General features: G+C 37.8%; 1 protein-coding gene across 1 annotated transcript in view; it reads right to left on the reverse strand.

Moving 5' to 3' along the window:
- Positions 1–4,273: 4,273 nt before the first annotated feature.
- Positions 4,274–14,745, reverse strand: part of kcnh1a (potassium voltage-gated channel, subfamily H (eag-related), member 1a) — a gene marked incomplete at both ends in the record, with an annotated part of 38,610 nt that continues 28,138 nt past the window's right edge. Inside the window, one exon of the mRNA XM_079459333.1 lies at positions 4,274–5,128. Within this exon, the coding sequence (XP_079315459.1) occupies positions 4,274–5,128 (855 nt within the window). The remainder of the gene's footprint in view (positions 5,129–14,745) is intronic.

Consider the following 14,745-nt stretch of genomic DNA (forward strand, 5'->3'; position numbering starts at 1 on the left):
ATGCTGTTTCAGTATATAAGGACCATGCTGTCTTCAGAATACTGCAAAGTTTTTAATGAGGGTTGTTCTTAAAGAGCGACCCGTAGAGCAGGGGTTCCCAAACTGTTCAGCCCGCGACCCCCAAAATAACAGTGCCAGGGGTTCAAGACCCTCTGAAAAATAATCTGCATGCACATGGGAAATTTTAATTGAACTAATATTTTTAAGTTTTGTTGCACTAAATACGCTATTCTTAATAATAAAAAATGATTGCTGCGATTTTTGCGCCCCCCTCGGGTGGTCTTTGGGAACCCCTGCCGTAGAGGACCACAGCGACCAAACAGACATGTTCGCACAGACCCTGCAGTGTGATATATAACAGCACAGCTCACTTCGACTTCAGTAGCAGTGTTAAAAATTGCAAAAATAAACTCAGTCGTTCTTCCCCAAAATACTGTACTGTACAAGTTATAAATACACACTGATATGACATGTGTGATAGTGTGTTTAGGCTTCTTTAAAATAAAACTCACTATAGAAAAGTTCCTTTATTGTACTAGGTTGTAATCATGTTGTTTAAGAAATAATTCACCTCAAAAAATACAATTCATAAAATGTCAATTTACTCAATCTTAAATTACTCCAAAGCAGTATGACTTTCTTTCTCCAAATACAGTTTAAATAATACTCACTTGTTGATCTTGACAAGCATATGCTATATAATGTTTTTTTATATCATCTGATGGCGATGTGTGAGTAACAGACAGAACTGAAAGGGGATTGTTCAACCAAAAACAAAAATTCTGTGAGAATCCTGTATCTCTGAGTCTCTATCTTCTGCAGAACACAGATACTTTGAATAATGTTGGTAAACAACTGACTTGCCATTGGCTTTGTATCCATACTATAGAAGTAAATGGGTACCGCATTCTTCAAAATATCTTCTTTTGTGTTCTGCAGAAGAAAGAAAATCACACAGGTTTGACATGACGAGGGTGAGTAAACGATGACAGAACTTTCACTTTAAAAGTTCTTGTGTGCACCTCTTGAACATTTCTCAGTTTGTCTTTAGAGAAATTTTGTCAGATTTGGCGCCACACAATGAGAGTGAATAAAGTATGACAGAATTTTCATTTTTGGAATAACCTTTACGAAATGTCCTTTCATGAGACATACTTTGGCTCTCAAATATGTAGAAACGTTCAGGCACCCCAAGCATAAAATCTGTGTCTAATATCGGCGAGAGTTCATTTTGCCATACTAAATGCAAATTCTGACTCGCCCACCAAGAATCAGACAGGTTTGCTACAAAGAGGGAATCCATTAGCTCTATGGGGTCAGGGGCAAGAGATTATATACTCGTGCAGTAGTGGAGTACTTCCATTTAAATGGTAATTTATTCACTTTTCCTTTTGTTTACCATGCACGTCTTAACCTTATTTTAAGTGCAAATCAAGCCATGCTGTTGTCGTATTTGATCCAATCAATGTCGGTCACGCAGGGATGGTGACAGATGCCTGCAGAGAGTTCAAAAGAGCCCTGGAGTAAAACATGCTAGTATTTAGGGGCTGTATATTTAGGAACTACATAAATACTGTACAATCCTCTTTCGCTGACCTAATCTAAGGGCAAAAGTGCATAACTGGTATTGCTGCAGAGGCATGCGGTGACATAAGGGCTGTGAGTGGCCGTTTGTTTCTTATAATGCTTCGATCACAGCCTATTGTTCAGCTTAAATGTTATATCCTGGTTGGAGAAGTGTAGCGGGAACAATCAGTGAGAAATTCAGCAGTAATGTTTATTGCTTGAGAATCAGCTGAGGCTGATGCTTACATTCCAGTTTACATGAGTGTGCATGGCAGTATTGTTATTGATATCGTAACATTCATATGTCTTATTTAAAATCAAGTCTGGGATGCTCCGGAAAACGATGCTGCTGGGTACAAACGTGGAACATTTTCAAATACTTGCTGCGTACGTGAAGTAAAAGTGTGAGCTAATGACCCGTGATATTAATTGTAATTACACTGATGCAAAAACAACATTAATGGGAATTTGAACCTTTTAACATTGTTTCACCGGCGTTTTGCTGACAGAAGGAGATAATCATCTCTTGAGAGCAAACTAAGGATGTTTTTCTGCCATACAAAACGTAACACTGTCACCAAATTAAATGAATAAATATTTTTTTGAGAATAATATGTGACTCTTGGTACTTTCTGTGTCTCTCTGTGTCTTTATATTTTTACATTTGATTTTGTGATATGATCTTTGATATGACCTTGGTACCTATTTTCATAGTTTTTGACATTCGTATGAGTCGTTTCTTTAGTAATACCCTTCTGCTAGTGTTGTTCTCTCAGGTGGTGGTGAAGCGGGTGACAGTGAGGTGATATAAACCTCAGCACATCTCCTGTGGAGCAGATAATAACCTCTCTAACATCATACAACACAGCTAACATCCCGTTTCTTTCTTTCATACAGCTCATATTTAACATTCACATCAGCAGTTTATAATAGATATTTAAATAACAAATAACCTCACTTTTATATAATGGATGATATACAGCCGTGGAAAAAATGAAGAGTTTTATCAGTTTTTCTGAATTTACTATTTATAGGTATGTGTTTAGGTAAAATGATCAGTTTTGTTAACTTCTAACAATATTTCTCCTAAACTTCAAATAAAAAAAATTCTATGCAGAAAGTGAAAACTGGAAAAACAGGTCAAAATAACAGAAAAGATGCTCTGTATTTTTTCAGATCTCAAAAACTGCAATGAAAACTGCATGTGTTTAGGAAAAGATCAAAAGTCATTTTTAAGGGATTGTAATGCTGTAAATCTTTAACAGTGCTGTTGGATGACTTTGTCACCCCTGAGGTTTCAATTTTTTGAAATCCAACAGACACTGGACTGGCCACAATGCCAATGGATGAAAATTTGGAATTGAATCTCAATTTTTCATCTGCTGCATTTCATTTTGTTGGAGAATGTGATTGTTTTTCCCACAGGAGTGAGATTTCCTCTCTTCGACTATCACTTCCTCCTACCTCCAAAGTTTTGGGCATTCCTGAGATTCTGTGTGTTTAGAGTTTCATATAAAAGTTAAAATACACTGTGATTTTGTTAAACAAATTAAAATCCTGCACCGCTTTTGGGCACATCCAGGATTCGAATTCAGAAAGCAAAGCAACAATTCACTACAGCTCTAAAAATAATAATACGCCTCTGGCAATATGTTTGTGCGCTTTCTGGAAGACCCAATCTTCAACACCATCTGTGAACACCACCCATGAATATTTTCTTTCATTGCTATTAATAAAACTTGGCCCAAAATGTGACTAGTAAACTCTTAAGTGGTACTTATTGTTTGAAGATGCCCATTATAGATCTAATGGCCCGAAGGTAAAGGCATTGCCGTTTAAGTGCATTGCACTTTAAGAACAAAGCTTCAAGCTACAGTGTTTCACACAGCTCAAGCATCATAACAGGACAAGTTTATGAAATGTTGCCCTGGTATGTCATGATACAGGTGTTTAACAGTGGTTAAATATTACACTTCAAACCCCTGTAGATATGATTCATGTTAGCAGAAACATGAGCATTTCAAGTGTACAACTCTTGGGGATGGTATTTCATGTGTCATTGTACAAACACATTTATCTAAAGTGACTGAAGCTGCCTGGGGATTCAGATTTGCTTCTTCAGACTGATCCACCATTCTTTACAGATCCGTGCCCCACAGCTCTGCGAAGTTCTAATAAAGGCTCGAATTAACCAGGATGGTGCACAATGGATCTCAATACCAGAAAGATTGGTCTGCTCAGTCCAAAATAAGCAGAGCACAGGCAGGAGTGTGCATGAAAGCGAGAGAGAGAAAGAGGAAGACTTGCTACATGAGTGGGATCTTGAAGGGCCCGCATTTGCAGTTGGGGACGGCGCATCACCATGACAACCTTCAGTCAGAGTGGGCCCTGAGGCAAGAGCTCTCTGTCTATCAGCCTCTCAGGGCTCAAACAGCGTGTAGTTCCACACAAAGTGTGCCCGCGCGACAACTAACACAGCACCACTTTGGTATCGCAGATGCACAGCCTTGGGATAAGACATCTCCTTTACAGTGTCTCATATCATCCTTCCGGCTTTCTCACACACACATACTCATTCATTTCATGTCTGTCACGCTGGCACAGATGTTGAAAATACATCCGTTTTTTTAATCTCCCTTTTTAACACGCTCCTGGTGCTTTTACAGAGGAAACGCTTACCTAGCTCATGTTGTATATCTCTTTGTGTTTATGGAAAAATGTCCTCCTTGTCCGTGTCTGGTGATGTCGGTCGTGATACCTGGAAGAGCGAGATGGGAGAGGTCGGAGTCTTTCTGCTCCGTAGCAACCTTAACACCTCAGCGACCTGTGTCTCCAAGGCAACCATGCGATTACTGAGCGCTGTCAGCTCCTCTTTCAGTTCACTACGGAGTTCCAGGAGCGAAGCGTGAAGCGTATGTTCAGGAATAATGGGGATTGGGGGGATTGGGGGAGCTTTTCCATCTTGCTGGACCGGGCTGCGGTCCACAGGGGTGCGAGCTCCGCCCTCATCCAGGCGGAGGTCGCTTTTGGTGATGCCGCTGTCACAGGAATCTGTCTTCTTGAGGCCGCTAGAAACAGGAGACTTACTGGAGCTGCTCCGTTCAGGGAGCGTCTCCATAGATTCCGCTTTAGGAACGTTTCCCCAGCCCTCCGGTTTAGCCATGCTATCCCTGAATCTGGCCCATCCCCGGGCGCGAGGTTCTGACGACCGAGGGATATTTGGGACGGGCGCACTGAGCTTTGCCTGGTCAAACGGACCCAGGGTCTGGTTTTTGTTGGGGTGGGAAGGGATGGGCGTGGCTGGACTCTCCGTTACCGTGACGATGCTTGTGGTGGCGACTACATCCTGACTGATGACTTCATTGTGGATGTGACCCTTCTCGAGATCAGGGTCATCTGAAATGGACCGCCCAGCAGCGAGTCTGGCTTCTTTTTGCTGGCGGAATCGCTGGAACAGACGGCGGACGGGATGATCGGGAGGGAGGTTCAGTGGGGCCTCGTTCTTCCTCCTCAGCCTCTCCTCTTCCTCTCGTTTCACATCACTGATCTTTCTGAACACAAGCTGAAAAGACATAAAGGGTTCGTTTAGAGATGTTCTGCAAAACTACAAAAGTTTTTTTTACATCTTTCCTTTTTTATCTTTATTATTTTCTTTCTTTTTATAATTTTATTGTAGACAATGTTGTACAATTATATTTGACATTTTCTTATTGTTGTTTTTTATTTTACGATTTTATTTAAATATTTTTTTCTTTATTTTTACTATTTTGTTTTAGACATATTTATACATTTTTTATTTTACATTTTTTATTTTTCTATTTTTACAACTTAATTTTAGACATATTTTTATAATTGTGTTTTTCACTTATTTGTACAATTTTGTTTTACATTTTTTTCTTTCTTGTTTTCGTTGTTGTTTGGTCTCTATAATATAAAAATGAAGGTGCTAAAAAAGGTTCTTTACAGCAAAGCCAAAGAAGAACTATTTTAGTTCCATATCAAAGGATCTTAAAAGATCCATTTCTCACACTCTTAAGAAAAATGGTCCTAAATAGTACAAAAAATGGTTATTTGGCAACAGTAGCAGAACCCTTTTTGTAAGGTTCTATAAAGAACCGTACCCTGAAAAATGCTATATAGAGCCTCAGTGGTGCTATTAAGAACCCTTTATTATCAGAAGACAGGGGGGGTTATTTTGCTATTTTTATAATGTATTTATTTATTTGTTATCATTGTTATTTATTCTGTTAGATTTGTATCTACTTTTCTTTTTCCAGCATCTTAAGATGTTTTAACGTTTTAAAACAAGGAATGTTAATGTCATTTAAACCAAAAAATACTTTTAATTCCTACTGTTCAGAACATAAAACATCAAATGCATTGCAATATATGGGTACATATTTACATTGTCTTCCATTCACAATTTAGCATTGTTGCAAAGCAGCTTTACAGAAAAAAAAACACATTAGCCCTAAACAGACAAAAGTAAAAGAAATAAGTTATATCACATTTAAGCTCAAAAGCATAGAAATGTGAGGAAAAATGTGCATAAATTATAACTATATAAAAATATAATAATACATTACAATTTGAAGTTACCCGAGCTAAGAGTTTAGCAAGCAATTCAACCAGGTGGTCAGTCGGGCAGTAAAATTATGACATCATGTATTGTTTGTTGTGTTAAGTCGCAGATACATCCATTTTTTGTGTGTGATTATAATGTTACATTTCTGGCTAAATAGAATAGGATCTGGCAGTGTATTGTATCATGGGGCTCAAATCTGCCGGCCATAATCACAGATTCCCACCACTGTTCGGCAATGGCTGTGGTCATCATCATTGAGTATTAGGCCAAACCAGAGCTGTATCTGTCAGTCAGGTGTTTTCAGGAGCCTGAAGATAATAGAGAAAAAACAAGCTTATTTTAGTGTAGATGCCACTCACATCTATAAACATTAAGACCTGACAGAAGTTTGGTCTAGCTGATTTCCCTCGTAAAAACATGTTTATGCAGGTAATAAGGATAATCTTCGGTTTAAGATTCATTCATAGATTTTGTTCACTTACTTGTGAATGTCACTGAATTTGCCTCAACCATTAAGCCAAAGTCAGACATGCAGCTCTCCAGCTGTGAGTTTGGCTTATGATTCACCTAAAACAGAGACATGTGCTATAAGAACACACACAACTTCATTTCCAAAATGATTTCACAGGTAAATTACTATAATGTCTATGTATTTTAGGTATAAACTTTGAAATAAATATGAAAAAATCACCTTTTTGAAAAACCAAGACAGTTGTCAGACTTAGCTGACTGAAGGCTTGGTTAGCACTGTCTCTTCTAAGTTCACAACACAAGATCACAACTCTGAAATATTAATAAATAAACCTAAATATGTTGTACCACATTCTGCTTAGGGAACATAAAGATAATGTGCTTGAAAATATTTTAGAAAAAAGATTTTTTGGACCAGTAGAAGTAAATAATGATTGATACAATTTCACCTGATTTATATAAATGTATACGCTTAACATTTAAAAAAATTATTATCCTAAATAATTGTTAAATTCGATTCCCATAATGTTTCTAGCCATAAAATAAAATGAATAATTGAATAACTATAAAATATATGATTAAAAACAGTCTGAAGCTTACCTGTGCGGTGTGTCAGTCTCTAGTCACCTCAGCATGACTGTTAAATCAGGACTTTGATGCAGGACAAACAACCAATCAAGAGACAGCTTCTAAACAATTTATTTAATTTAAACTGAAAAAGGTGGGAATAAAGAACCCTTTCCCAATCCAGTATTTCATATATTGGGTAATTTTGTAGGCTAACCCAGAAGTTAGCGCTCCGCTGGTTCCCTCGACCGAAAGCCAATGCATTATTCCCATATATGTTCCCTCTGTGATTAACAAAGGTTTATGATGTTGTCATGTTTGGTCTATCAAGATCATCTTTACAAATTAACACCACATTTGTTAGCTATAAACAGACTACACGTAAGGACGCTAAAAATCAACCTTATTAAAAAAAGTTACATCTACGTTTTTAAGTAGAATACATCTACGTTTTAAGAGAATTGTGCCCATGTTGCATTTTTGTGAGCTTTATATGTGCCATTACGTCTAACTTCCCCTCCAAAGGAAGCAGTCGATTTTAGCAACTTGTTAGCAACCGCTGTTTTTAAGACACAATAAGGCTTAAAAAATCACAAGCGGGATATAACTGGTGTGTTTTATGCCATAGAATAAAACATGAAAATATTTAGAGGTTTTGTTTACCACATGGTCCGAAACCTCAGTATGCCAAAAACAGTAGGCGAGAAATACCCGGATGGTCTACTACTTCCGCCGAGCTTCGTGAGTGTGGATCGGATGGACACTTATGTGTCCCATGATGCCACGGGAGATGAGCTGTCAAATTTCAAAGGTTACTCAAATAAATATAGCGGAAAACTTTAAGGCGGTTTTTAATGTAAGTGCCAATAAATTAATTTCTCGTGACAAAATTATGTTTTTATCAATGCTCACGTGTAGGTTGTTGTTAATACATCATAGGTCAAAGAGCATACGGTTCACATGACCATAAAACATGTCGGACGCAGTATGTTCGAAATGTATACATACAGCTGCCACTCATACTATAAAGAACATACTGTTTTAATGGCCGATAGGTAAGTACTTATTCAAATTCAGTACGTACAGTCACAGTAAGCGATTTCAGACATAGCCATAGACTTTGGAGTTATGGAACCGGAACTCCTAAAATGCTAACTCGCTTACGGGTTTTGCATTCAAACATTTAATATTATTATATTATAATAATGTTATAATAACTTTTAGAGTGTACTTTTTAAATTCTAAACCTTTTCTCACTAAAATGACAACTTGCAAAACAGAAAGGCTTAGGGGATGTTAAAGGTTCTTGTTACTAAGAATTCTGGTAAAATAAAAGTCAAATACAATAAATTAAATAAAGCGAATTTTAACTTAACATACAGTACTTCTGTATGGCTGTAAAGGTGGTGCTGCAACTGAGAGGGAACTTTAAAAAAATTTATATAAAAAGTTGACCAGATTGTTGCAGTTCTTCATAAAAACTAAATAATAAGACCGACTAACAAACTGACCCCCAAGCTGCAGTATTTTCTGGCATGCTTTCAAACTATAAACTGCATCCATACGTTATAGTCCATGACAGACACTCTGAAGATGCACAGCTTCTCATTATGCACACAGTTATCATCGATCCATCCAACAAATCCATGAGTCAATGCAGAGTCATCAACTCTACGGTCAACCAACTGAAACCAACTACAGTCTGCAGTCTGCACACAGCAGGCGTGTACACACTATTATAACATCTGCAAGCTTCAGATGTACTGTCAGGTGGATACCAACCTCACTGTTCATTACCTCTGCAAAATATTCTGAGCTTCAGAACACCAAAGGCCATTCACAAACCCGATGATGCGTGGCTGAAACCATCAGTTACAATCTGCCAAATTACCAAAGTGTGTGCAGTTTGTGGCATCAAACTTTGAAAAATATATAAGTACTTCATAGTTCACTAGAACTAGCTTGATCAACATAAATAAATATTCTGATGGGTTTTCTGAGTTCAAAATTCAAATCATGTTTGAGTATTTCATGCATATTTCGTGTTCTCTCCACAACTGTTGGTTCAATTTGGTGCCAGTTTTGCAGCATCCCATTCTTTTAAATTATCATCTTCAATGTTCCTTTGTAACAGATAAAAATGTATAATCTAAAAGAACTGAAAGATAAAAAAAACTGTGGGTAGTCACTTCGGTCAAATGGTAATTTTTAGTCCGCAAGGGCAGGTCTTGGTGACAATAAGAAGCAAAGTGGACCACAGTTGTAACAAACCTCAGCAACCTACAGTACAGACCCACAGGTTGTTTTTTCTACTGAGATCACACACACCTTCCTCTGCATTCAGTTTCGTGATTTAAGTGCCTGACTTATTTATTAAAGCTCATGTATATTTTAGGGTTAAAGGCTTTTATTGAGCAGATTCCCAGAGTCAATGCTCTGATGCATACGCGTTTGCCAGCCTGATGAAACTCCTCCAAACATACTCAAATCTCAATGTGTGTGTGTGTCTGAAGGGAGCAATATTAATCTCCACTTAAGCAAGAGATGTTGAAGGCATGTGCTTCTCCTTTACAAAAACCTGATACACAGAGCCGCTCCATTTCCTTTTCCTGTTTGTATCTCCCTGGCTCCATGCCAACGGTGCACTTTACGTAGACGCAGTCTCGTTGCCATCATTTGCACGTGTCCATACAGTCCACGTGACCGTAGGGTGTCCCATTTCTCATTTCCTTATTCCGAAGACTCACACACACCCTGAAAGCCCTTTTGTGAAGCCTGGCTAATGTCTGATATATCCTCTTAACAAATCACAACTGCGAAACGTGGATCTACTATTGGTTTCCATAAGTGAGTAAAATATGAAGGTCCTGTGTGTGAAATTCAGCAGCATCTAGCGGTGAGGTTTGCGAATTGCAACCAACGGCTCACTCCACCCCTCCCTTTCGAAGCACTTCGGTGTCCGAAACAGGGATAAGATGTCATCTAGTTTTTACTTCTTTGGAGATAAAGTTTTTACGATACGCACTCTGTAGAGCTGTTTGCCGTTCAGGGTTAGTTATGTTTATTATATAGCATTTCTGTTCAAAAAATTAGACACAGAAAACTGGTGCAAGATTGCAATTTATTACAGTTTTTAATAACAACATACTAAGAATTAAAATATTATTGAGCTGTGAACTAGATATCAATGTGATATCTAAAAATGACGGATGATTGATGAACGTGTGTACGTACACACAAATACATCAAGTACACAACCTTGCACACACACACAAACATCTGCATACTAAGACAGTTTGTTCCTGTCACTGGTCAAAGCTGGACAGTGCATTTGATTATGACTCCATCTTTAATATTTGAATATTCATATTGATGTACTGAATATTCATTCCAAGGGGCAGAGTGCCCAAGCATCTGTCCTGAAAATCTGTATGGGAAATTACTGGAAGGAGAACAAAACACAAACACACAGACACATTCTCAGCAGCTTAGTATAATCAGCATGTGTGTGTGTGAATGTATCTAGTGCCCCTAAATCTCATTCTTTCTCATTCTCAAGTTTATCCATTTCAGAACGATCCTTAAACAATGTGCTTACAGAGGGAGACAGAGCGCAGCAGGCATTTATCCGTCATGTCTAACATAAAATTGTTTCATTTGGAGTTTAATATGCTCCGATTTGTCATATTGCCACTTTCCATCTGAATCTGATGTTTCTCTGTAATTGAAAACTCATATTTTTTGGCAGCAGATGGAGAAATATCTCTGAGAACCTAAGGGAAAAAGGGAATATTAGATCGACAGATTCAGTGAATTGCTGTTCTGAATTATGTCAAGGGTCTCGAGTCTTTACAGTGTGTGTGTTTCAGGTATGATGGACAGTAATGACCAAAACTGGTTTGACCTCCCATTATGTTTATGTATACTATATATACTGTACATCCCAGAATAAATGAGGCCTTGCACCTTTGCCAATTAACGGAATATTCAAGCTACGACGCAAGCTCTATAAATGTTCATTTTTAACAGAAAATAATTTCGAGTCATCTCCCAGTTGATAAAATATGTGGATAATACAGTTTTGAATAAAGTATAGAACTATATGGGCTGACCGAAAATTTGAACATTAAAGGGATAGTTCACCCAAAAGAAAAAAACGGTGATCATTTACTCACCTTCTTGCCATTTCAAACCTGTATGACTTTCATTCTTCTGCACAAAAAATATATATTTTGGTAACTGAAGAACGGCGGCACCTATGGACATGCATTGCTTTTGTCTATACAATAGTAGTGAAAATATGTTGCCATTGTTCGGTTTCCTACAATCTTCAAAAAATATTCTTTTGTTTTCTGCAGAAAGTCATATAGGTTTGAAATGACAAGAGTGTGCATAAATGATGACAGAATTTTGACAGAATTATCCCTTTAATTCCAGGACAATACAAAGTATGCTCAACGTGTGATTTAAACTTTACAAATCAATTATTGTCCATTCATATTTAATGTATTTTATAAAACAATCTTTATGTATTTGTTACATTTACTTTTCCACCCTTCCGAAAGATCACCATAGATTTGCCTTGTAAATGCATCACTGGAAGCATCACACATTTAAACCAAATGAGACACAAATCATTTCTTTGGTAACTTACTGCTTTGTGTTTCTCAGTAAAACTCCATTAAAGTAGGAAATCCACATAAACACACAGAAAGGTTAATGGGTTGTGGGATTTGAGGTGATATTGTGCAGACAGCCAGCGCTCAAACCGAAATGTACTGTAAAGAGAACTGTCAACGCTTCTGCTGTTTTGTAAACCGTCACCCTTGAAGGGTATCCGAGACAGAAAAGAACAGACATGCAGAGAGGGATAACATAACAAAAGCATTACACAAAGGTGTGGGTTTGTGTGCATAGGGGGTGACACACAGAGTTTGTTTGTTAGAATCTCTGTTGATACTCATATCTCACATTTATGGACACGCACAGCCCTCCAGTGCATCCTAAGCTTTTTTATTTTCTCTTTGTAAATCTTCCCGCGAATACATCGTCATCAAACAGGGAACCATGAGCGTCACAATCGAGTGGTTCGAAACGTCTGCGTCTTTGCGTGTGTGATGTTGGAGGTGTTCGTCTGACTCTGAGAGGAGGCTGGTGGGTACTGAGAGACATACACTCGCTCCCATCACTCTTTCATAATTCAAACTAAAAGCTGACTGTGTGCACATGGAAATGAGAAAGAAAAAAACACTCCAATACGCTGTGAAATAAAAGCCCGCACACAGAACTCTAGGGTTATCCTCCTGTTTTACTTTCTGCTCTGCTCCAGTAGACCACTAAACTTGGATTTTGTATATACAAAAAATTAAAATGGAACTCCACATAGAAGAGATGTGTGTGTATGTGTGGACCACTTTGGTTTGGTTACACGTAAAATTAATAACATACTCTCCATCTTGCTTTCACATCCCATTATTAATCACGGAGTCACAGGAATTACCCGGAACAATCTAAACACATGTAAACTGAAGGATTTATGAAGTGTCATTAGCCTAAAATGTGTGCGTCAATATTTTAATATTCATAAGCATGTTTTGTAAAATTATTTTGTTTGAAAAATAGTACAAAATGCTGATTTGTGAGCTTTGTGTGAGCATGAACATCATCTGAATGTCTGGATGCTGTGTAGCGAGTACCATGTGCCAGATGCTGACTGACTGATTTTATTTCCCTGATCTCCGATCAGATTTACCGCACTCATCACTTCACAGAACCTGATATGTTAGTGATGACTGATTCACTCCCCAAACACACACCGCAGGGTCAAACAGGGGGAATATTAAGTAAACTGGTGTCACACCACCAATAACCCCCTGATTATTTACCATTGATCATTTTTAAAAGCAGTTAAACTCAAATCCCTGCATTCCTGTGCACACGCATGTTTATGCACCTGTACGGTTGCGTGTGCATGCGGGCATTAGCGTGGAAGTGTTCAAGGGTTATTTAACCACTACAGCTGCATAAACTGTAACCTTAATCAAAGCCAGAAATAACTCACGACTGTTGACACAGCAGCGGTGCGGTGAAGAGGATATTTCAGCGTTACCTTGGCAACCAAAAACACGTATAATCAAAAACAAATTGGACGAGCCATTAAAGCGCTAAAGTAGCTGCGGATGGCAGATGTACAGTAGAATGAATCTTTTAAATAGGAAGACAACACGTCGGTGATTCTTTTGAGTTGTTAAAGGGATAGCACACCCAAAAATGAACAGTCTGTCATCTATTACTCCATCTTGTCATTTCATTCAAACCTGTATGACTTTCATTCTTCTGCAGAAAACAAAAGACAATATTTTGAAGAATGTTGGGAACCGATGGCAGTACCCATTGACTTACTGTATATTGTATAGACACAAAACCAATGCACGTGAATGGGTACCGCTGTTGTTTGGTTACCAACATTCTTCAAAATATCTTCTTTTGTGTTCTGCTAAAGAAAGAGAGTCATAAAGATTTGATAATTGATGACAGAATTTTCATTTTTGGGTGAACTATCTTCTTTAACCCTAAGAATCCAGCATTGTCAGTTTTCCATTTTACCTTAAATAAGACCAGCAGATATCCCTGACTTTATCTCACTTTACAACTCATGCACTGTATTGCAAGTCTTCCAAAGCCAAACAGCTTTCTGTTATGAAAAATGCTGTGGCTCCCAAATCAAATGTAGCGCAGGCTAGATATCAATAACACCAAACATCACCGGCTCTCGGGCGTATCGTCACAATGAATAATGACTTTACATTTCTATTTGTTCATCACACGGGGTTATCATATGTCTTCAGATATTTTAAATATAGAATCCAAGTTGACAACTTATTGTCCTTCTCAGAAGAGAAAATCACAGAATCCGAATCTCAAATGTTTTTTTTGTTAGAAATGAAGACACCGGCATACATTATACAACCAGAAAATAAGCTCATAATTACAAAAGACTGAATATAGTATATTGTTGAATACTTATCCTAGAACATAACACTTCCTGTGACATATTTTCCATATGTAACATTCTATCTGGGTCATAATCAGATGGTAAACATCATGACTAATTCATGAAGACATAAGCTAATTAAAAGACGCTCGCTTGGCAACCAGAGAGTCGTATTAATACAACCAGTTTTTTACAATTCATTGTAGTGTCTATGAGGACAGATCCTTATAGGGTCCGATCATATTGTCGAGGCAAAGGTCTAGTTAATTGACGTCAAACACAACAGTCTATTACATAACATGTGTAGGCGTGAAGAGCATTGCACACAGTACATTTGCATTGTCCTCAAAGCCCTCACATGTACTTTCTAATAGCTTTCCATTATATACTGTTTTTCATCATGTATTGATATAGAAGATAGATTATGCAAATGTCTGTGAATGTGTTTACTGAAGGACACCTTATAGTTAAATTGAAGCCATATAGATAAATTTAACAGTACAGTCTCAGCCTTGCCAAGACCAGACGCTCGCTACGCTATTTTTAGTTTTCTCCTCAGACC

The sequence above is a fragment of the Barbatula barbatula genome, assembly GCF_947034865.1.
Source record: "Barbatula barbatula genome assembly, chromosome: 6".
NCBI lineage: Eukaryota > Metazoa > Chordata > Actinopteri > Cypriniformes > Nemacheilidae > Barbatula > Barbatula barbatula.